This window comes from Apus apus, chromosome 20 (assembly GCF_020740795.1).
Source record: "Apus apus isolate bApuApu2 chromosome 20, bApuApu2.pri.cur, whole genome shotgun sequence".
In the NCBI taxonomy this organism is placed as follows: domain Eukaryota; kingdom Metazoa; phylum Chordata; class Aves; order Apodiformes; family Apodidae; genus Apus; species Apus apus.
This window is the reverse complement of record NC_067301.1, coordinates 1,919,244-1,940,871: the sequence shown is the minus strand read 5'-3', so window position 1 is coordinate 1,940,871 and position 21,628 is coordinate 1,919,244. Positions and strand designations below refer to the sequence as shown.

Genomic DNA, 21,628 nt, shown 5'->3' with positions numbered 1-21,628 from the left:
GTAATTGGCCAGCTGTAGGGGGTAGGTGTGTGGAATAGGCATTGCTGAAAGGAGCAAAATAAGATATAGGCCATTGAGCTATTCCAGTAGTACAATTACTACAGTCTTAAATAAAGATTGAGTGATGAAATACATCTGCAAAACATCTGGTGTAACAGTCCATCCAGACTGTTCTTTATTGCTACATTTCTTTCAGAGTTAGACAAACACAAAAGATCTATTTCTGTACAACTTAAACTTACCATGTCTTTATAGGTATATTTAATATTATCCTACTCTCATCTTTCCAGGTTGTGTGTGCAAATTCTACATATACAAGCTTATATCTGCATATATATAAAAGACAGGAAGGCTCTAGATACTGTTTATAAACTATAGTGCTTATAGTATTTTAAAATTGATCCTGTCCTTTATAAAGAAGAAACATTTCCTAAGTCAGCTATAATTGTTTTCAGATTGCCTCTAACAATGGTTCTGTGTGTGCTTGTTGCAGGATCCCTCAGGCACTTTGGATTTGGGGTATTTTGAGCTAAGAATGCCTGTCTTTCAACCAAACTGAATGGTGGATGGACCAATCATGGGAACTTAGGACAGCACAATTAAGTCTGGTCCAGGGAAAGCAATAAAAAGAGGATTCTTGAGGAACCAAGGTGAAAACTTGATCCTTAGAGTTTTAAGTATTTTTAGTTTAAATTTTTCACCATTTCCTCTGAAATGACAGTTACCTGTCTTCTATGGTAGCAGCATCTACTGCCTTCCATGGGTATTTTCATTGTTATCTTTCAGAAGATCCTTGTTTTCTAGAGGATTAGGACCAAGTTATGCAACAAGAAGTCAGGAGACCCTATGATTTTTACAGTGTATTTGTGCTGGTGATGAAATACAAAAGGAAAAATGGCAAAAATTTGTTTCTACAGAGACATGTTGTTTAAATATGGTCAAAACATAAATACAGAAGCATAGAGGTTTGGTTTTATTTGCTTTTAAACATACGTAGCTTGGACTACCCAGGGAATTTTTTATTCTCCTGGCTAATGTGGTGTCAACAGAAGTGAGTGAGCTTCTGGGTGTTTCTGTCTTATATAAGAAAGACAAGCAAGGGAGGTGTTGACTTAAAATAGTCTTGAGACATTATTCATTTTGTCTATTTTAACATGGGCTAGAAAAACACTAATATTCAATCTAGCAAGAAAATCTGCAGAGAATTACCATGGTGATTTCTGGTGTTGTGTAGGATATATTTTAACATAAACTGGAGTAAAGCATATATTAATGCTTTGCCTTATAATTTTACCCAAACTTAGTGGCATTTGGCCCAAGTTCTTTACCACTGGATTCAATTATTTCACTGCCATTGATTTAAAACAGAACAGTAATTTGTCTCTTGCTTGGCAAAAAGAGAGTAAGCAAGCAAGCAGTTTCAGCAAGGAAAAGGTAGAAAAATCTGTGAGTCCTGCCACCCAGGTTTAAAACTTTCTAACTCTGTATCATTCTGTCTAAATTTGTAAGAAGAAATTTGTACATAATCTATTCTGTGAGGAGTCCATCTAGTGCAATGATTCTTCAACAACCTTGAGTAGTAGGAACACAACCAATAGTTTTAGTCATTTAAGCAATGCAGGTTGTGGCTGAGTCACTTGCTAATTAATTGCACAACTTCAGGTGTTCATTGAACTGTCAAAAAGAGAGCTTTTCCACCCTGATTCTTACACCAGTGGAAAGGGGAGATGTAAACATCAATATAGCTATCTGGGAAAGTTAAAATGCTTTTCCATTAGGCAAATGCATCTATCAGGTGATGAGAAAGAGGCAAACGCACAGTGGAAAGAACAGGCACAAGAGTTAAAATATAATAAAATTCAGTATACACAATCAGTTTCAGGTGCAGTAGGTACCTTCCAAAAACATGCATTACTTACAGATTTTAAGCAGAATGAGTAAAGATGTCAAGATAAAATTTGTTTCTTTCTTTTGGATATGCTGAAGTCTGGTTTGAAGAGGAAATGGTTCCCTCTGACCTAAAAACAAACAGAAAAAAAAAAGTACATTGTTAGTTTTATTTGCTGGGTTTCTAGATAGATATGCCAAAAAAAACTAGTTAGAAGTACTATATCTGTGATATCAAATTAGTTTTTCAGTATTGGCCAAGCTGGGTCACTTTCCAATCCAGAAATACTCTCATTTCCTCCTGGCTATAGTGTTTAAAATTATAGTTGACAATTAGTTGCTTCTTTTGAGTGGTGCACATAGAGAAAATGCTCTGAGAGATTTTAGAATATTATTCCTTTGACTGAAAAGGTTAGAAGACACTACTTCCTTCATCTGAAGCCTAGAAGAAATTATTTTGGTTTCATTCTGTGGATTCAGTGAGGTATTTAGGTGCTTCATTTTTTTGAGCATGCAGGACAAACTGTTCTCTGAATAATGGCCCAAGACAGCAAGGAATGTATATCCCTACAACTCCATTTTCCTATGCAACCACAGCCAGTTTCTTTCAAGACACCAGCTAAAAAAGGAGGTAAGGAAGCTTACAACATTCTTGCTAGAGGCACTAAAGTGGTTTTACTGTGTAGTCTGAGGGTTTCCAAACCCATTCAGTAGCAAATGTTTTTTAGAATTTTAAAAAAGGAAACAACCTTGCACTGGAGTGAGTTAAATAGACATTAATATTAATATCTGGTGCCTGCAGCAGTACTTTAGATTAATGCCATAATTAACCCCAAATATTTTTTTTCGCCCCTTTAAACTAATTTTTAAAGAAGAGTTCTTAACAGCCCCTAGCATTAAAGAACTAGCACTTACAAGCACTGTGTATACAACTGTGTTTCCCAGACAGTTGCCTAGGAATATCTTGCCACCTGCTGGAAATGTGCAGATACACAGGCTTAAATGAGTACAGGCTTCAAAGTTACTGTCAGACTCAATAGGACAATGAAACAATGAAGGAGACAGTAAATCTGGAAACCAACACTCTTGGTGTTCACAGCAGTCTTGTAATATAAGAAAATACAAACCAACTCAAAATAAGACTTCTCCAATGACAGGATCAGTACTAAATGATTGACTACAAAATATCCCTGCAAGATGTAAAAATATTGAGATTTTCTTTAAGCCCTGAAAATGTTCCTGATCCTTTGTCCTCAGTAAGTTGTGCTAGGAAAAATTAACAATAAACCACGCAAGCCCTCAAATCACAGTTCTGAAGAACTGCACTACCTTTTATCTCCCACCCTAACAACTCGAGGAGCTGGAGTTGTCTAATTGATGTGACAGGGAGATCAAAGTCTCGTTGCCCTGAAAGAACTATGTTTGCAGACACATCTTACATAAGGTTCTCCATTTTAAGCAGAGGAAATATGGCACACATTAAGATTCAAAGACCCGTTTTTAAACCATATTGATAGTTCCCACTAAGATAAAAATGAACAGTGGATAAACTAATAATCCAGACTGCAGACTGGTAAATGAAACCATTTGGTGCATTTCCTTGGTGCCAGAGAAAACACGTGGACTGATGGGAGTAAGTTTTGGCAGTTAACTGCTCCTTAAACTGGAGCTAACTATCATTTATTTGTATTTTGGAAGTTTGTAGAAGCGACAAAAGAAGGCTCAGGGCTGCAGAGATGCCAACTCACCACCACATACATCCAGAACAGTTACTTGAGCAGTAAAAGTAGCATTTCCACTAGGGGCCTCTCGGAGTTAACTGTCCCAGGCTTCACGTGAGGAACGGGCAGAGCCCGCACCCCCCTCACAGCGGGGGCGGCTTTGCTTAGAGCACAGTCTGAAATCAAAAGATCAAAGTACCATTAGATAAAAAACCAAACCCATCCTTACAGAGCTAAGGGCATTAACCATTTCACAGCCGTGCTCTCACGAGGTTGTGGTTAATCCAATGACGCTGCCACAGCACGGTCCATTGTTTTTCTCTCTTCCCTCTCTGGTCTGGCCACTCAGAAGTCTAATATTGTTACCTCTGTGATTTTAGTTCCTCTTTATTATCTTGGCCGCGGGTTTTCTGCTTTAACAGTTTGGAATGAAACCTCTCAAGGTTGGGCGCTGTAACTCGGCTCCTGCGGGAAGGAGCTTTCCCCGGCAGCAACCCCGGCAGGCACGGGGCGGGCTGCAGTGTGCGGGCTGCAGTGTGCGGGCAGCGCGTTTGCTCAGGGCTGGGCTTTTATTTGGTGGTTGGAGAGCGGAGCTTTTCTTGGGGCGGTGAGCTGTGCCCCACCGGGCAAACCCCGCACCCGCCAGGCCTCCCGCCGGGCTCCGCTCCGCACCAGCCCAGCCCTGAGGCGGCTCCGGTGCGGGACGTGGCTGCGGGAAGCTCGGGGGAGCCCGCCGCTGCCAGCCCGGCCCCGCCGGGAGCCACCTGAGGGAGGAGGCAGCGGCCGCGGGGACCCCGCCCCGCGCCTGCGGGGGGCTCGGGGAGGCGCGGGCTCGGTGCGCCCGCAGCGCCGTAACGACCGCCCCGCTCCCCGCAGCCCTGCGGCTCCTTCCTGCGCGGGGCGCGGCGGGGCAGGGCGGGAGGGGCGGCCCCGCTGCCCCCGCACCTGCCGCCTCCGCACCCGCCACCTCCGGGCAGCAGCGCGCGCGCCGCTCCCTGCTCCGATTGGCTGCAGGTGTTCTCCTACCTCTTCCTCTCCCGCTTTTGATTGGCTGAGACGCTCCCACAGCCCAGGTAACGGTTCCCGGCCCGTGATTGGTCGCGGGTGGGCGGGATCCCGGCGGGGATTGGCTCCAGGTGAGTCGGCGCTTGCCATTGGCTGGCAGGTAGTGCGGGAGGGGCTCTATTGGCTGCGGGCGCCAACCTCCTCAGGCCGCCATGTTCGGCGCGGTGGCGCCGCTGCCCGGGTCGCTGGCGGCCGCGGGGCCGTGAGGCGGGGCCGGCGGGCCGGGGCTGGCGGGGAACCGGCTCCTCCCGCCCCGCGCTGCCTTCCCCGCCGCCCTTCTCCTCCGGGCCACCCGCCGGCGGCGAGTCCGAGCCCGACCCGAAACTTCCTGGCGGGACTTTGCGCAACTCGAGGCCGCGGAGCCGCGGCTCGGCAGCGCCGGGCGGGCCCGCGCGGGGAGCGTCTCCTCAGGCGGCGCTTGGCGGGAAGCGGGGCCGCTCAGGCCCCGGCTGTGCGGCCGGAGCCCGCCCGGCCGCAGCAGGTAGGAGGAAGGGGCGGGGGTTGCGGGCAGCCCGCGCCGCCCGCTGTCCCGGCAGCGGGTGCGGCCGCGTCCCTGGGGCATTGTCACCTCCTGGTCCGTGCCCAGGCACCCTGTGGCTCCGGCGGGAGCTCCGGGGGGTCCCTGGGGCCGGGCAGGACAGGCTGCGTGTTCCCCCGAGCCCCTCGGGAGGCGAAGTCTGGAGCCCCTCCTGCTGCCTGTGGCCCGGGCAGGGGTGAGCGCTGCCGGAACCGGGCTGCGGTGATGATCCTGGAACCAGCGCTGATGGATAGCAGCCTCCCGTGGACATAGAAACAGTTCTGGATTAAAATAGTCTTTGTAAGAAAAGAGCTGAAAGCTGCGTTGATGAATAAGTAAAAATTTCTTTGGAGTATTTTTAGCCGAGAGGGAAGCGTTGGATGTTTTATTAAAAAACTTCTAAGATGCTTGGGAGACTTCTGTAAAACTAAATTGCAGAGAGTCTTTTTAACAGCTCTCGTTTAATTTCTATGCAGGTCAATGGTCTTGCGTATTTTCCTTTTGATTTCTTGCTGTTCCATTTAAAGCTATTTGCATTTGTAAAATTTGGCACAACTTGTTTGCTTAGTGGAGTGTGTGTGTGTATTCATCTGTATTCTGGTTTTCTTTCTGTGCAGCTGGATTGAAAATCATCTGGAGGAGAAAAGCTTATGTCACATCTGAAGCTCTTCACCTCAGAATTAGACGAGCTGTCTGTCTTGAATGAACTTATTTCTATATATTTATAATTTCGTTTAGACTGCTAAATACAGACCATGCCTAGCAGAATGGGCTCAAAAATTGATTTGAACAAGGACTTCATCAGAGTAAAAACACACTATAGTGGGTAAGTCAGCATGTTCTCTCCCTAAGTATTGTGTCCTGTCTGATTTTGAAGCCTATTGAGGAGGAGTTTGTAGTCTGACCTAGTGCTAGAGGAGCCAGGGTGTTGGTGGATTTGTGATTAAAGTCACATCAGGTGGGTAAACTTCTGGGCTATTTTAACACCACCCAGACTCCTGCAACATGCAGATGACAGCTTATTCTTTTCTTGAAACCAACCAGGGTGCACTTATTCTGGGTTGATGGGTGGGTTATTGATTTCTGTTTTGTTACAAGTATTTATGGTCACAGGTAAAGAGGATAAGTGAGGGAATTTTGCTTAGATCACAAGTTCTCAGTAAGTTTGGATGATTCTGTGCAAGTTGCTTGAAAACTCAGTTTTAAGTGATTAAACCCCCCCCCCCCCCACATTCTTTGTTTTCCATGTTGTGAGTAAATACTAGAGGTAAGTTTTTTATAGTTTGCCCTTTCTTTTTTGATACATTTTACAATAAGCTACTACTGTAGTTTTTGCTGCAACACTATGTTAGTAGTTTCCATTAGCTGTGAAGTCTCTTTTTTCTTTCAGTTGTTCAATTTTAGTGTTGTCACTGGAGTAATCTCACTGTGGTGTGTCTTTGTTAAATGCTGTTCTCACTTGAGGCAGGCCAAATCATCAGTCAATCTACAAAACAGGAGTTCCAAAATTGTTGAATTTTGTTTCAGTTCTAATGGTGAAAGTCTGTAAGAGGTGCCTCTTTTTGGTATTACAGACTGTGTAACGTCTTGGTATTTCCATCAAAGTACTACACTCATCTTTTGAATAAATTTGACAAACTGCGGGAAGTAATTGATGCTGGACAATTTCAGAATTAAGGGCAAGCTCATTCAGCTAGCTGCTGGAAATTCAAATAAAATAATAAAACATTGTATAACTTTGAAATCCCAGTTGAAGATCTAAGCACGAGGAAGTTCTGAAACACGTGAATGTTGCGTCTGTCTCTGTGCAGTCCCAGTATCTTAGGTATTCATGTTTCTGGGTGTGACAGAGTTCCTAACATAGCATAGTATAAATAACTGCACAAGTACATTGCAAAAGAAGGTAAACTTGTGTAATGCTCATTTCATCATTGCAGTTACTTACTTGATTTGGTTTTTACCTGGTTATTTGAAATCACTGAATTTAAATTGATCAGTGATGCGGTGTTGTTTGCTTTATGTTACCTTGTTCCTGAATGGTGACTCATTTAATCTATAAATGTGGATGAATCTTGTGCTGTAAGTACTCAAACGTGATTTATAAGTCACTTGTTCTTCATGTTACTTTGTAGTTACCAGTTTCAATACCTGACAAAAGAAATATGTTTTCATCTCTCTGTGCCCTGGTTGCCTAATGTGGCTGTACAGACGTTAAGATTAAACACAGTAAATCTCAAATTAACATGGATATAATTCAGTTAATAATAATTTGAATAAATCTCAGCAATACTTCAGCTGTGTTTTGTCCAATATGAACTTTATTATCTACACGTAGAATGGCAGTGCCATCTGTTACAATAATTTTAACAATTAGTATTTGTCAGCTTTAGTTAGAGTTTGTAGTTGCATTGTGGAGTATTGTCTCAGTGCATAGGTTCAGTTTTTGAATCTTTCTTAGATACTTTTTGAAAGTGTGGTTATCCACAGTGACCACAGGTCTGCAGCTGCTTGGTTTCAGGAGCTGCTGCTGTGGCAGTGCTGTAAGTAATGAGCTGGGTTTGTCAGGGACCTTGTTGTGGTGCAAGACTTTGCTCCAGACCTCAAACACTACTTTGAGAACTGGTTTGGTCTCTTACTTTCTTACATGCCAAAAATAGGGCTTTTTGAGAGGGGGATGGTCTTAAACTCAGCCTCACCTGACAACTCTCTGTTGTACATTAGTGTGGATTTAGGAGTTGCCAGGAAGAATGTGTATTACTATTTCCATTGTCGTTATGAAGCATTAAGTTGCTGTTCTTTGAGATCTTTACCAAGTGTAGATCAAAGGTACACTTGAAAAGGCAGCAGTGCTTTTAATCTCATGTTGAAGCTTAGCACACTTCTTTAAAATGATTGTTTTAGAGCTTTGCTTACTGTAATTTTTCGCAGCAAAGGCAAAATGCAAAGTTATTACTGCATATGATTTAAAATGTAAGTCTTAAAATGTAAGACTCTTAGTTTAATGTAGTACTTTTCAGCTTCTGGTTGAAAGATAGAAGTAGGCAAAATATGTAATACAACATGTTTTCTAAAATGGGAAAACTGTCTCATTCATGTTCTGCTATACTTATTGTACTTCACTAAGAGGGGAAAGAATTACCCATGCAAGTAGCCATTAACTACAAAACTGTTTCCTAATTATCCCCTAGAATGTTTTGAAAGTACTGAGATGACTTAAGTACATCTCCACTGTCTTCCTGCACTTGTTTAATCAGTTGGTATCCTTGAGTCTGTAATTTGAAAAATATTTAGAAAACAGGAGAAAGTCCAGTTTTTATCCTCAGATTTTGATTTGCATTATCTTTATTTTTTTAATCTTTGTCCTGTTTTGTCAGGGCTGTGTGGTCTTTTGTTACATCAAGAGTCATTCTCACAAATGCCTGAGTGTACTTTGTTTTGCACTAGAAGAGTTCAATTCTCAAAATATGCTAAAGGTGGAAAACAAGAATGCAGAATTTAAGATTTTTATCTGAACTTTCTTGTCATGGTATCTTTTGAGTATTAACCTAATCAAAGTTTTTCTCTAACCATGCAATGGATGTGAGGAAAACCTACATTTAAAAAAGATTTTATAGCATTTGAGGTTTTACTTTTCTCCTCATTGAAGAAGTGCCTGGATAAAACATGCTTTTTTACAGCACTTCAAAAGCTGATAGCTGTAATATGGGAACTTGACTCGCTCGGGTAAACATGCATTAGGGAGAGGTCATTAACACAGTTAACTCCTCAGTATGAAACTGTTTTTAAGAAGTTAAACACTGAGATGTAATCCTGTTGGCTTCTGGCAATTCGTTTACATTAGTGGGAGCATTTTATATGGGGAAGGCTGATTCCATAAAATTAATTTTGCAGCATAGAATCCAGAAATGGAATTGTGGGAATATACAGGCCAATGCAGGTATTTTTTTTGTGCAAGCTTATAATTTCATCTTGTGCAGGGACATCCTAATAACAAACTTGGATGCATCAATGAGCTATGATGAACTTTGTGATGAAGTGCACGAGATGTGTAATTTACAACAGGAACAGCCAATTACCCTCAAGTGGATCGATGATGAAGGTATTGTACTGAAATACTCCTTAAGCATTCTTGGGCTTATTGGTCATTGTGATTCAAAGAAACTTTAGGTTTCTAAATACCAAGCTATGTAACCCTGTCTTATAAGCAGGGATCTTGGAGAAATGAGCCTCAAAACATCGAGGTTGTACTGCATTGGAGTTCACTTCTGTAGAAGTGAAGGCTTTGTTGAACTTTAATATTCTTCTGTTCCATACTTACATGCTGAATGCAAAGTTTGGGTTAATTTCAGACTCATGTAGACCTAATTCCTTACACTTGCAAACTTTCAACTTCAGATTCTTGGCGTGATCGCTTTTTGATGTGTTTTAACCCTGTCAGCTTCCAGAATTTCAAAATAATGAGTGAGGAATGAGGTAGCCTGTAGTTAAAGAATATTCAGCCATTTTAAGATATCAAGGGTTAGTATCAACTATTTTTACATTTTGCTTATCTCATGATGACCAAGAAAGACAGAGGGAACTGTATTGGCTGAAGTTTCCTAGCCCTCAGTTTCATGGCAGACCACTAAAAGTAACCTGATCAGAAGTGCATAGAGGATAACTACTTGCATGTGCTTAGCTATTTGACCTGCATGATTACTGATGAAAGCAAGATTGTAGGAAAGAAGAGAATATCATGAGTTGGAGGGTTTCAAGACATGATTCCTGTTAACTGTTTTTTTGGTTTGCCTATCTGTGACATTGGCTCTTTAAAGTTTAATTAAATTAAAACAAATTTCTTAGCTGCAGTTCTAATAAGCATTTTCTTTTAGTCTTGGTTAAATACATACCTGTATAACCCTTTTTCCAAGTTCTGATTATAACTTGTGAAGTTTCAACCAATCTGCTGTTCTGGCTGCCTTCAGTCCCCACAGGTTTGGTGGGTTATCCCATTTTTGCCCATGAGTGAGTGTTGCCTGTTGGTGCCACATGTACTTGGAATTCCTGTGACCAATGGCACAAACAGATGTTCTCCTTGAACTAACTTAAAGCAAGCAATTGCTGAGGGCTTAATGGATTAAGAAAAAACCTTCCTGAGAGCTGAAGAAAATGAGTTTTCTGCTGGGCCTTTTTAATGTTTCACTGTTTTTGGCAAGATCCAAACTGCTTGGAACTGTGAATAACACTTGTCATAAAATCCCATAAACATCCAAGGAATATGAATTGTTGATCTGTAGTTTGGATAGTTCTTTTATCTCTCATGTTGCATATTTTAAGTTTTTTAGTTATTTTTGAGGTAAGTTTTTTTTACCATTAATAAAACTATTTTTAAAAATACCCTTTAAAAATCCTATCTATGTTTTGGTAATATATATGATTATAATGATAGTAAATGATTATGATTATAAATACACATGTTGGGGGTTTGTGCTAAACAATAATTTAATGATGGGATGTGCTGTCAAATAAGTGTAGAGAATACTGATGTAGAGGTTACCATGTGCTGTTAAAGCAGTATTTCTGTCTAGCAGACAGGTATTCCTGTATGGGTCTTTTCACAAAGAGTAAATTAATTTTGAATTAAACATAAATGTTTAAGTTTCTAGGAAGTGATTTTTCTTTTTTCCTGCCATGTATAAGATCTGTAAGCATACCATACACTTTTGTATTTTGTTGTCCCCTTGCAAACCGACATCGTGTGTTTCTACCTACTTGGTTGTGATAAAATCAGAAGGAAAACAAATGGTATTTGTATATTTTGGTTTTGAAAATGTTAGCTTAATATCAAATGGCTGAAAGAAAGCAATTCTGGAGGCTGGTACATTTCTTACTGCTGAATTGAAATTCTCCACTGGATTTTTCAGTCATAACTGTACTGTTGTATTTTTTTTTTTTGCTAGGTGACCCGTGTACCATCTCATCTCAGATGGAGCTGGAAGAAGCTTTTCGTTTGTATTGTCAAAACAGAGATGAAGGGCTCATTATTCATGGCAAGTATTGCACAGTTCAAGAACCTATAGGCATTTGTTGATAATCCTAACAACTGCTTAAATGTGAGAATGGAACAACCTTGTTGCCTGTCAAGTAACATCCTTTATGTAATTGGTGCTCCCAAGTTTGATGTTGCAAGAAGGAAGAGTTCTCTTGGGGGTGGAGCCCAAACTGAAACCACTTTTGAGGGAGCTTCATGTTCTAAGCAGCACAGATTTGTTAGTGCCACAGTCCACGATAGGATCTTGCCAGTAGGGACCCAAATTTTGATTTGTTCTTTCTCTCATGTAGTTATTTAAAGGCGTCTGGAAATTGTCTTTATGTAAATATATTCATGAATGGTGGGAAAAGTACTACTGAAAATCTCTTCTCTTAAAAATTGAATATTTCTGTTTTAGTTTTCCCAAGTACTCCAGAGAAACCCGGCATGCCTTGTCCAGGAGAAGACAGTGAGTACCAAAATGTTACCAAATCTTGGCTTAATGTTTTCAGTCTCATGGAAAAGAAGTATATAGGAACACTTTCATAAGCTAATTCTACGTACGTTTATATCTGTTTTGTGGCTTCTAAATGGAATGTAAAATGTTAGATGTTTTATCAACAAAGAAATTGTATAACAACACTGCAGGACTGTTTTGAAGTTTCTGAGGATTAAAACTGGTTTCCAGTAGTTGATATACTTTGAGGAAAAGAGGTTGGGATTTTGGATACATACTTTAATGTGGTCCTTGGCTTTTGTGGTGCTTCTGGTTTCTGAACTTTTAGGGAAAAGAAGTGATATACTGAAGAAGAGGGAGATACAGCTTTTTTTTTTTAATTAAAAGGTTATTATTCTCTAACAAAAAAATCCCATGAAAGGTAGATAAGTCTCCAGAAGAAGCATACGTGATTGATAAGGTTTACCTATGTTTCAGTAACTTAAAGTGCACAGGGGTAAAAGGGTTAAATAGCTGCATAGACACTCTTCGTTATGGAGAGTTGTCATCAGTACATTAGCTGGTATCTCTGTAAATGTTAAGGAAAGGAATGTGAATAATAAGGTGACAGAATTGCCAGATGATGCTTGGTTAGTCACAGTAGTATGAGTAAAAGCTGACTGAAGAATTGAAGGACCTTTGCTCTTTGGAAGGTACAAAAGCAGATAAAAGGCTGATAAAAATAAATATGCATACTACTAGAGGACTGCTTATTTGATTAGGATCTACACTGGCTAAACATGTGGGATTCTTACTAATTTTGCTGAATTTTCCACAAGGAAATGGGCAACCAGTCCGTTTTATTATGTCACGCAATGTACAGTGCTTCTACTGAATGTACAAGCAAATGAGACTGATTTTCTGTACTTCTTTTTTTTCATAAGCTAAGATTCAAAGTGAAGACTGAGTAGTTGTATTTTATATTGAAAATGTGTGGGTTTTACTGTGCTGTCACCTTGCAGGTTAGATTGAAAGGTTAAAAATGTTTATGGGAAAATATTTTTAGGCTCAATTTTCATGATCATTCAGTACAGAGTGGTCTTGGTTCTGTAGGTTTAAACACGTTCTTGATGTGGATTGCATACAAGGAGCAGAGCTTTATTCTGGGGCCTGAGGTATAGAAGGCGTTATGTCCTAAACTCTTCCCTGGAAAGGTGTTTGGTTTGTATCAGCAGGCAAAAAATGAACTTCTGTAGCTACAGAAAATATTGTTAGCAACAGTAACAGTTCTGGTTTTACCTGGATCTTGTGACTTTTCCCAAATCTTATTTTGGTAATGGTGCTTTTTGGATATTTGGGTAGTTCAGTGTCTTGTGTGCCTATGGCTTTTGTGAGAGTTGCAGTAGAAGAGAGTGATGATGCATTTGGGGATTAGCTAGCCTTGGAGTGCTTGTCATCTGCCAAGAGTAAATATAAATCTTAATATTCCATCCTAAGTCCTCAGTGTTCTGTGAAGTAGCTGTTTCCCTGAAGAAGGAATGGTTGATTTGTATTTCAGTTTCTAACCTTGGGGTCACTCCGCACCTTTACTTCCGCAGATAAAGCAGAACAGCCAAGCCTCCCATCACTATGGGACTTGGGGCTATTTCACAACATGCTGAAAACTGTTTTGTTTTCTTCTTCTATCTTCTAAATTGTTGAATGACATTGTAGGGAGTGAACTCGTATGGGTGTTTGTGCCAAACTGCTTTTCAATATAGGAACTGAAAGAACCAGCTGACTCCAGCTCTGCTTCCATTCCCTGTGACTGGTTAAAGAGGAAAGGAGGAAATACTTGTCTTGCACCAACTGAGACTGGTGCTAGTCCCATATAGAATTATTTGCCCTTATTTGTGAAAACACAACACAAACTACTGCAAAATACTGTGAAGGAAAGTACAATAACTGGAGGAGAGAAAAGACTGCTCTGCAAATAGCGTGACATAAAAGTTCACTACAATTTAATGATCTCATTAAATTCTAGCTATTTTTGTACAGAAGTTGTGTGTTAATTTGTTGGGTGTTTTAGTTATCTCAAACCATGAGATGAGCTGCAGAAGCTCACAGCTTAATGTGGCTCAGATGACCTGGTTATTCTGTCTGTAGGGTATTCCTCCCTACATGGTTTTGCAGGTCATGTTGGATCATACTTTGCTTAAAAAGCCTGTTTAGTAGGACATGCTCTGTTAGTGATTAGTGCACAAGTTGCTTGTAATTCAGTGAATTAAATGTATATTGTCTCTTTGCATACATGGGGCCTTCCTGGAAATGTGGTGTTCGGGCCTATTTGTAACTATTTTCAAATTGTTTTGGTGCTAATCTAGCACAAGCTAATTGCTTATTAACATAGGCATACAGCAAATACCTGCATTGCCCTTAGACTGTATGGAAATGTTATTGGAAAGGGGTGATAAGGTTTCTTTAAATAGACTATTTATTTTGACAGGACTAAAATACTGTCCTTTGTTCAGAAAATATTTAGTACATTTCCAGTTATTGTTTTATGTGGCTTTATCATTGTTGTTACATTCATATAAATCCTTTTAAAAAATGAGAATGTTTACATGAAGAGCATCATGTTTGCACTATAAATGAGCTTCTGAGTTTGCCTTAAGTTATTTCCAGAGACAAATAAACAGTTAACTCTGTCCAAAATGGGTCTCTATTTAAATTAGCAATCTCTAAGTGTGGAATTCTAGTTTGTTAGAGAACTGTAGACAGCCCAAAATGGAGTTTTTAAACAGAAGTATTGAATAGCTAGATAATTGCCTTTGCAATATATTGCTCAGACTTGTTTGTTCATGTGAGCTGATGGAGTGACTATTTCTAATAGTATGTGATCTTCTGAATTGCAAAGGTTTTGCAGTGCATTTCTGTAGTAGTTTTTCTTTCTAGTTCCCCCAAAATAATAATTCTTTGGAAGAAGAGTGCAGAAATGCATATTATTGCCTGTTATAGTTTGCATTTATGTTGAAATCTGGTATACAATTGCTAGCTGTCCTGGACCTTCATGGAATGGATACAATTTTGAGATTGTATTGCCAGCAAAGCTTGAAATAAATGCATGTAATCCATTACTGGAATAAACCATGTGATTAATATTTAAAATTGCAGTCCTTAAGAAAAGTTCTTTTTGTGCTTGAAGCACCCACCTTATCTTGAGGTGGTGTTTTTTGCAAGGTAGACTTCGCAGAATCTTCAGCATCTGAACTTCTGTTGTCTCTGTGTTATTTTGTTCCTGATTTGTTGCACTTAGAGCTCCCACTATAAATGACTGGCTGCTGTTGTAGAAACCTTGTGGGTATCTTTTACCTTCAAGCAGAGTTACCCCATCTCACAGTCAGGGCTGGATTTCTAACACATTTGGCATCTCATCCCAGATACTGAAAGTGACCTATCAGAGGTGTATCCTGTCATCTGCTGGCCTGGAGCCTTGGAGACTTTATCATGATGTTCCCTGATAAAGATGGCAGACTTTTAGGCCGATCTTTTGTATTTAAAAATATTTTTACTTTTTCAGTAGATCAGATATTGTTTTGGAATTGCTGTTAGGGAAGGTTGTTTCCAAAAGGTGTAGCTGTGTATTTTTCTCATCTGTGCTTGTGAGCAGCAGCCCTGCTGATGCCCTGGTACAGAGCCTGGTGCCTGCTGGGCAGTGTTCTAACTTAGTTGTTATATTCCCTGGTTATTTACACAGACAGATCCTGAACTGGTTCCCCCCCCCCCCCAGGGCTGCAGTGCATTGTGTAACGGAGCACGTTGGGCTGAACAATTCCTATCGATTTGTAGGACTTGCCTAATGGAATGGCTGGTTTTATCAGAGAAATACTTGTTTGTGTGACATCAGCTCCTTGACATCCATGCCATGTTTTAGTTTGTGCCTCAGCTGCTGGCTACAGCCTCTCAAGGGAGCCAGTACCACCCGTGCCTGGATACATGAGGCAGAGATGTGAAAGGGAGAGACGGGGGTAACCAGTCTTCCATTAAATATTTGCTCTTAATGTTCGAGCTGATCCTGCCTATTGTCCTTGGTATCTAATGGTATTCAAACAGCAGCATCAGTGGAATAAAGGGAAAATGTTTCATTTCATACCTACTACCTTGTAAAGCGTAAAGAATTACATGCTGAAGAAGCTAAAGAATAAAACCCAGTGAGTAATGCATGCTTTTTCTGTATCATCACTGTAATTGCTGTTATGAATTGAGGCCGTTGATGCAGTGTGTGTGTGCGTGTGGTGCAGCAGATAATAGAACTCAGCATTTTGGTTATGATACAGTTGCTTTGCCTGCCACCCTCCTTTGCAGCCATAGATTGTTACAAATGCAGAGATTCCTGCTGCCTCTGTGCGTAGGGATGTGGCTGAGAGACCTCTCAGAAATGCTGATAAAATTGCATTGAAAGGACTCTTGGGGGATGTATTTTAGGAGGAAAGGAGCAGAAGAGTGAGTGATGCTGCTGCTGCTAATAAGGGAGATTAATGAAGGAAATGTATCCAAAAACCCCTGACGGTATGTGCTCAGGGCCTGTTTATTCTAACATGCTGATGTAAAGATTAACTATTTAGAAGCATCATTTTCTAAGGCCTTTTTGTTGAATTGTGTTTGGATTGTCTTAGGTAGATGCTTTTAAATTGTGAAATGCTTGTTTTGAATTAAGGTTTGCTTAGTTTCTAATATGGTCAGAATAAACTGTGCTAGTTCACTTGAGCATTTTTACATCTGAACAAATAGGTGTGTATTTAATGTTAAAATTTGTCTTGGATTTGGGTAGCCAGTGCTAACAAATGTTAGGGTTTTACTGTTGGCTTCATTAAATAGGATAAAATTTCATAAGAGTGAATACATTTTTAATGTATAAGTACTTATGGTATTCATATGACATACAAATATTTGCTAATGTTTCTGGCTGATTTTGCTGCCTTATTTTTTGGCAGTGATTACACTGTTGTGGATGTCTCTTATGCTCTTTGTTTATCTGCTCAGTATTTTAGCATTAGGTGTTTGGTCTTCTTTTTTTTTCCAATTTTAGGATTGAGTAAAGGTATCTTACTAACCTAATTATTGTTGTGAGCTGTTGTAGGTATAGATATTTTCTTTTACTTTATGTTCTGCCTGATATTACAAAACAGCTCTAAAAGGCTTCTTGCTACAGTGGTGTGGCCTGTAAATATTTTTCTAGCTCATAAGGCAGGTTTTTCCCTTCATTTGTTGCTGTATTGGCAGCAGTGATTAGGTTATTCAGAGCACGTGAACCAATTTCATCCCCCAACGAAGAAAGGAACTATTGCGACCGGAGAGACTATTCTAAAGACATAGATGGGATTGCACTGGATAATTAGGCAATTTTGAAACTGCTAGTAACCCTCTCCTGGTTTTTAGTAATTGAACTGACAGAGAAAAAAATTGTACTATTTGTAGTGTGAGAGATTGTTGCTTAGGAATTGAAAATAGCTGTGTCATAGTTTCTCAAGAATACCTGAAATCTCTTCATCTGTTTTAACTGTGTACTGTGTTTTTTTCATACGTGGCATATTTGGTAAAAATGCATCTAGATTGAGCAAGTTACTGAAAACAGAATTGTAGTTATATGTCTATTTTGCTTATGATTCTTTTAATTCTAAAATAATTCCATTATTCTTAGCTATGAAACACCCGGTAAAGAATAAAGAGATAGGCCTTACTTTTGATAACTGGGGTATGAAATTATAGAGCAAACATCTGATTGTGGGGTTTAAATATCTTCCCCTACTTTAAGATACTGCATGTCTTAGCAGATGCTTGTAAACTATAAACTAAAAATACGATGGAGTAAGGTGTACTTGAGCTAGTTTTAAGGTGTTATAACAAATGGCCTGTGGTTTGTTTTTGTTTATTCCACTCCCCCCTCCTAGCTATTGCTCAGAATGGAGTATTATCAGGCAGGAATGATGTAACCTGGTTTTAGAAAACTTCTCTTGAACGTAATGTCTAGCTCCATCTCCCTGTCCAATCTGTACAAGTCTCAAAAGTTGGTAAAGCCCCTTTGGATATACAGGCATTTTTAGGTAACTAAATTGGCAAGAAGGTGATGAAGCTTTTTGTGTTACTTGTTGGCATTGGTGGATGTGAACCTGTAACCTTAGGCCTGTCTGTTTCAATAGCTTGGAAGAGCTATTTAATGTGTAACCTCTGAAATGGTGTGGTCAAGGTTAATGATATATTATTACACTTGGGTTCTGTGTAATACTTTTTAAAATGAGTTGCTCTATGCAAGCTATGACTTAATGTTGAACTGAGCCACAGAAACAGCAACAGAGGCCTGCAGGGCAGGTAAATGGGCTCTTCAACATTTCTCTTGGATTTTTGAGTTGCTGTGTGGAAAAACAGATTTTGAGAGACATTTCAGGTGCTGCTAACTTGAAATGGAGAGAATTTCAGAAGTGGAGCCTTGTAAGAGTAAGTAGTGATAGCAGGTAGCTACCCACTGAATCTGCTGAAGGTAAAAAGCAGTTAACTTCAGGCACGCTGAAAGGGTGGTTTTCAGAAGAGACATTAGAGTCCTAATCATCCCTGTCACTGCAAGGGTTAAGTGTTGAGCAGACTGTGCAGTTCTGTCCTTAAACCACAGGGGGAAGGTAGTGACTTGGGTAGTGGAGAAATAAAAAACAGATTCTCAATATTGACTAGAAAGCACCTTGTTTGTAATTCTGAACTTCTGTTAGTAATTCTTCTGCATCTCTAAGTGCTTGTCCTTGAATTATTAGCTGGGGAAAGGCTTCAAAAGAAACTATGTGAAGGCAAAACTTCAAGGTTTTAGTGTGGTCCTACTTACTTTTACAGTAACACGCTCATAATTACAATAGTAATAATGCTGTTATATGCGGCTTCTGATAGTTTAGTTTATCTCCTGTGTTCTTCAGTAAAGCAGGTAGAGATGCCCTGAAACCAGCACAGGACTCCCTGCTCTTCAGATTGTCAACTCAGATAAAAACTATTCTTACCCATAAAGATTGCAAAGGAAGAAAAACCTCAGGCAGGCAGTGATGGAACTGATATTGTAGAGCCTGAAAGCATACGTCTGGGATTAGAAATAATTAATTTCAAGATGCAATCATTATTTTTAACAACAGCAGTACAAGCTATCTCAATGCTTCTTTAAACTTGATAGAAGGAATAGCTATCATAACATGATTTTACACAGCATATCTCATTATACGTAGATAATGAAGAGCACAGTAGAAATCAAAAAGGTTTTGGGTGGGAAGCAGTGTGTAAACTTTGCAGATCTGCTCTAATGATCTTCCTTGAGTTGAAAGCCCCCTTCTTAAAAGCTGAAAGAGAAATACCATCATTAGTTTGAAAGATTTAAACATGCTTGCTGTAACATGCTGAGCACTACAGCTCTGTATTAACAGACCAGGTACATAAGACTGCACCATAAGTAGGTTTATTTCCCCACACAGATGAGGAACTGTAGGATGAAAAGCTACTTTCTTGGGAAACAATAATTCTCGTCATCATAGGAGAATTAACTAAGCTGGAAGACTTAATTAGTTTGGTATGAGAATTAGTGAATAAGCATTTAATCCAGAATATAATAGGTATGATGAGTAACTCCTGAAGCTATTGAGTGTTTTTTCTATTTAGCTACTGTCACTAAACAGTAAGTTTAGTGATAGTTTATATTGCTGCAAACTCTACCTGTGTTATACGTGTGAAATATATAAATGCTGTAGCCATATAGTGTATGAGGAAGCTCAGAAGGAGTAGAAGTGGGAGAATCTCTCAGATTAGTTTTATTTATTGAAATATTAAAATGGAGTGTAATTCACAGAACTCAAATTGTCATGTAAGAAGAACGAACATTGTGTGCACTTTGTTACAGCTTGCTTTCCTCCTTAATCCAAAGCAGAATAAGGTGCTGTGGAGTACTGATGTGTCAAAATAAGTCAGACTGAAAAGTGATACATCTGGAGAGCTGGTTCTGCTGCAGGGTAATATGTCCTCAGCCATTCTGAAGCATTGCATGCTTCTCTGGGTGTAATATTAGCAGATGACTGATTAAATTGGAAAGAATTCAGAGCAATACACTCGAGAGTCTGATTTCTTAGCAAAGATAAAGTATATCTTTATGAATCAATAGCTGAACTGAGTTTGGAAGGGAAATGGAACTGTTTGGACCTTGAGCTGGAGTAATGGAACCATGCTGTGATGGAAAAGGGCTTGACTCAGTAAGTGTGTCCTAACAGTGAGACTGTAGGAACCAAATAATGCTTTCAAGGGCATTGTGAAGGCCACCTTTTAAAAGCTTTCTGAATTTGAAATAAATGTAAACCCCATTTTTAATAGCAGCTGTTTTTTTTTTTGACAGTTTTGTATTTTCAGTGGTGATGTAATCACATAAATAGGTGTTGATGCCTTCTACTTGAGAGCAAATCAGGTGATTTGATATGCACTGGAAAATACTGAAGAAATAATATCAATTTAATACAAATGGTAACAATCTGAAAGACAGGAACTCCATGCTTTTCATGAGAAGTAGGCATGACCAGCTTATGGTAAATGGATTGCTTAAGTTGGGGTATTTTAGCTAATTCTAATTTAAATTTCTTTCCAAACACAGGTTCTGCAAATTTTTGGTAGTTTTGTGATCATCAGCTTCATGTTCAATAGCAGTTTGAAATACCAATAGAATTGCACAGGTAACTGAAATAGGGGGAAAATCAGGTGTACAGGACAGGCCACAGCCTGGGAAGAGCAAGGAGAACAAGATAAGGACTTCAACTTAGAAAAATGCAACGGATAAAATAGCTACAGTTTATTTTAAAATCATGTATGACTGGATTAAGTGAAATCAGTTAACAGTTCCCCCTACAAGAGGCAGGGCTCTTAAAATGAAGTCTTCTATAATGTTGTCAAGGGGTTTGTCAGTAGTTAGCTTCTTTGTTTCTCCTCCAACCTTTTTGAGTTATGTTAACTTGTCATTTAAGATTAAAAAAAAATGAGACCAGGTGAGAGTTTGATCTGACAAAGTTTTGACTTCAGGAAGCTGGATTCAGTTCCTTCTGATTGCTGTCCAGCTCAGTCACAGAAAAAAACCCCAAATTCTCACCCTTTTCAGCTACCAATAGGTATGAAATACACATAGTCAAAGGATTAACTTTTTCTAGAAAATGTTTGCCACCTTCATTAATTCAAGATTGTACAGAAGACAGGCTTTCTGTTACCAGGAAAGTAGTGCTTCGTGTCTGTACCCACACATAGAAGTTTATTTACTTTAAAAATGGCCTGCAAAGTGGATGCAGATGTAGACTGGAAAAGATGAATGTGTTCTGCTTCAGTAATCTGGGCTTTGTTGCATTAAGTACTTGCTAAATACAAATTATGGAGCTTTAGTTGAAGCTGTAAAATGAGTAAATGTGAAAAATGAGCCATGTGTGAATAAAAATATGCCTAAATAAAGGTACCAGTTTCTTAGGTGGGTAGAATACTGCTCAGGGGTCACTGTTGTGTAAGTGGAGTTTAATGCTAAAGAAATGCTTCATCTGCTGAACTTAGCTGCAGATTGCTTCAGTATTCAGAATTTCATTTTTGGTCTACTTCAGTACTGAGGTAAATTAAAGAAATAATTAAGTACTGGTTCAGTACTCTTTCAACTTGATTAAAAACATTTAAACACAGATCTTAATTCCTGTTAAGAGAATATTAAATTCAGCTTTCATTATAGTAAATATTTTAATAAGGCTGACTTTTATTTTGGTGGAATATATAATGCAGTCATCAGAAGAAGTCTTTTGGACCTCTATTAACAATGCAGTGCAGAGCTTGGTTTTGTGGTGCATGTCACCACTATGGATTTGTAAAAAGAGAAGTCAACTGCACATCATGAAAGGGTTTAGTTTAACATTGCATAGGAGGCAGATTAGAGGAGGGAAAACTTGAGTGCTCTTCCTTTCCTAAACAAAATGTTCATC

The 21,628-nt window shown here is 39.5% G+C and overlaps 2 protein-coding genes across 9 annotated transcripts in view; one reads left to right on the top strand and one right to left on the bottom strand.

Annotated features, from left to right (window-relative positions):
- Positions 1-3,954, bottom strand: part of CFAP74 (cilia and flagella associated protein 74) — a 65,674-nt gene extending 61,720 nt beyond the window's left edge. Inside the window, exons 1-2 of the mRNA XM_051637256.1 lie at positions 3,636-3,954; positions 1,920-2,018 (exon numbers count right to left, since the gene is read on the bottom strand). The gene's annotated coding sequence lies outside the window, so the exon portion shown is untranslated. The remainder of the gene's footprint in view (positions 1-1,919; positions 2,019-3,635) is intronic.
- Positions 1-21,628, top strand: part of PRKCZ (protein kinase C zeta) — a 57,540-nt gene that overhangs the window by 4,704 nt on the left and 31,208 nt on the right. For 4 of the 8 annotated variants that reach the window (XR_007891348.1, XM_051637259.1, XM_051637263.1 and 1 more), the window contains 5 exons: positions 494-650; positions 5,808-6,016; positions 9,168-9,289; positions 11,130-11,219; positions 11,619-11,669. Coding sequence is in view for 7 of the 8 variants with exons in the window: in XM_051637259.1 (XP_051493219.1) it covers positions 5,946-6,016; positions 9,168-9,289; positions 11,130-11,219; positions 11,619-11,669 (334 nt within the window). In the remaining variant the exon portion in view is untranslated. Of the gene's footprint in view, positions 1-493; positions 651-2,391; positions 2,519-4,813; positions 5,155-5,807; positions 6,017-9,167; positions 9,290-11,129; positions 11,220-11,618; positions 11,670-16,070; positions 16,185-21,628 lie in introns of those variants that run through there. The other 4 variants (XM_051637260.1, XM_051637258.1, XM_051637261.1 and 1 more) reach the window with 4 other exon arrangements.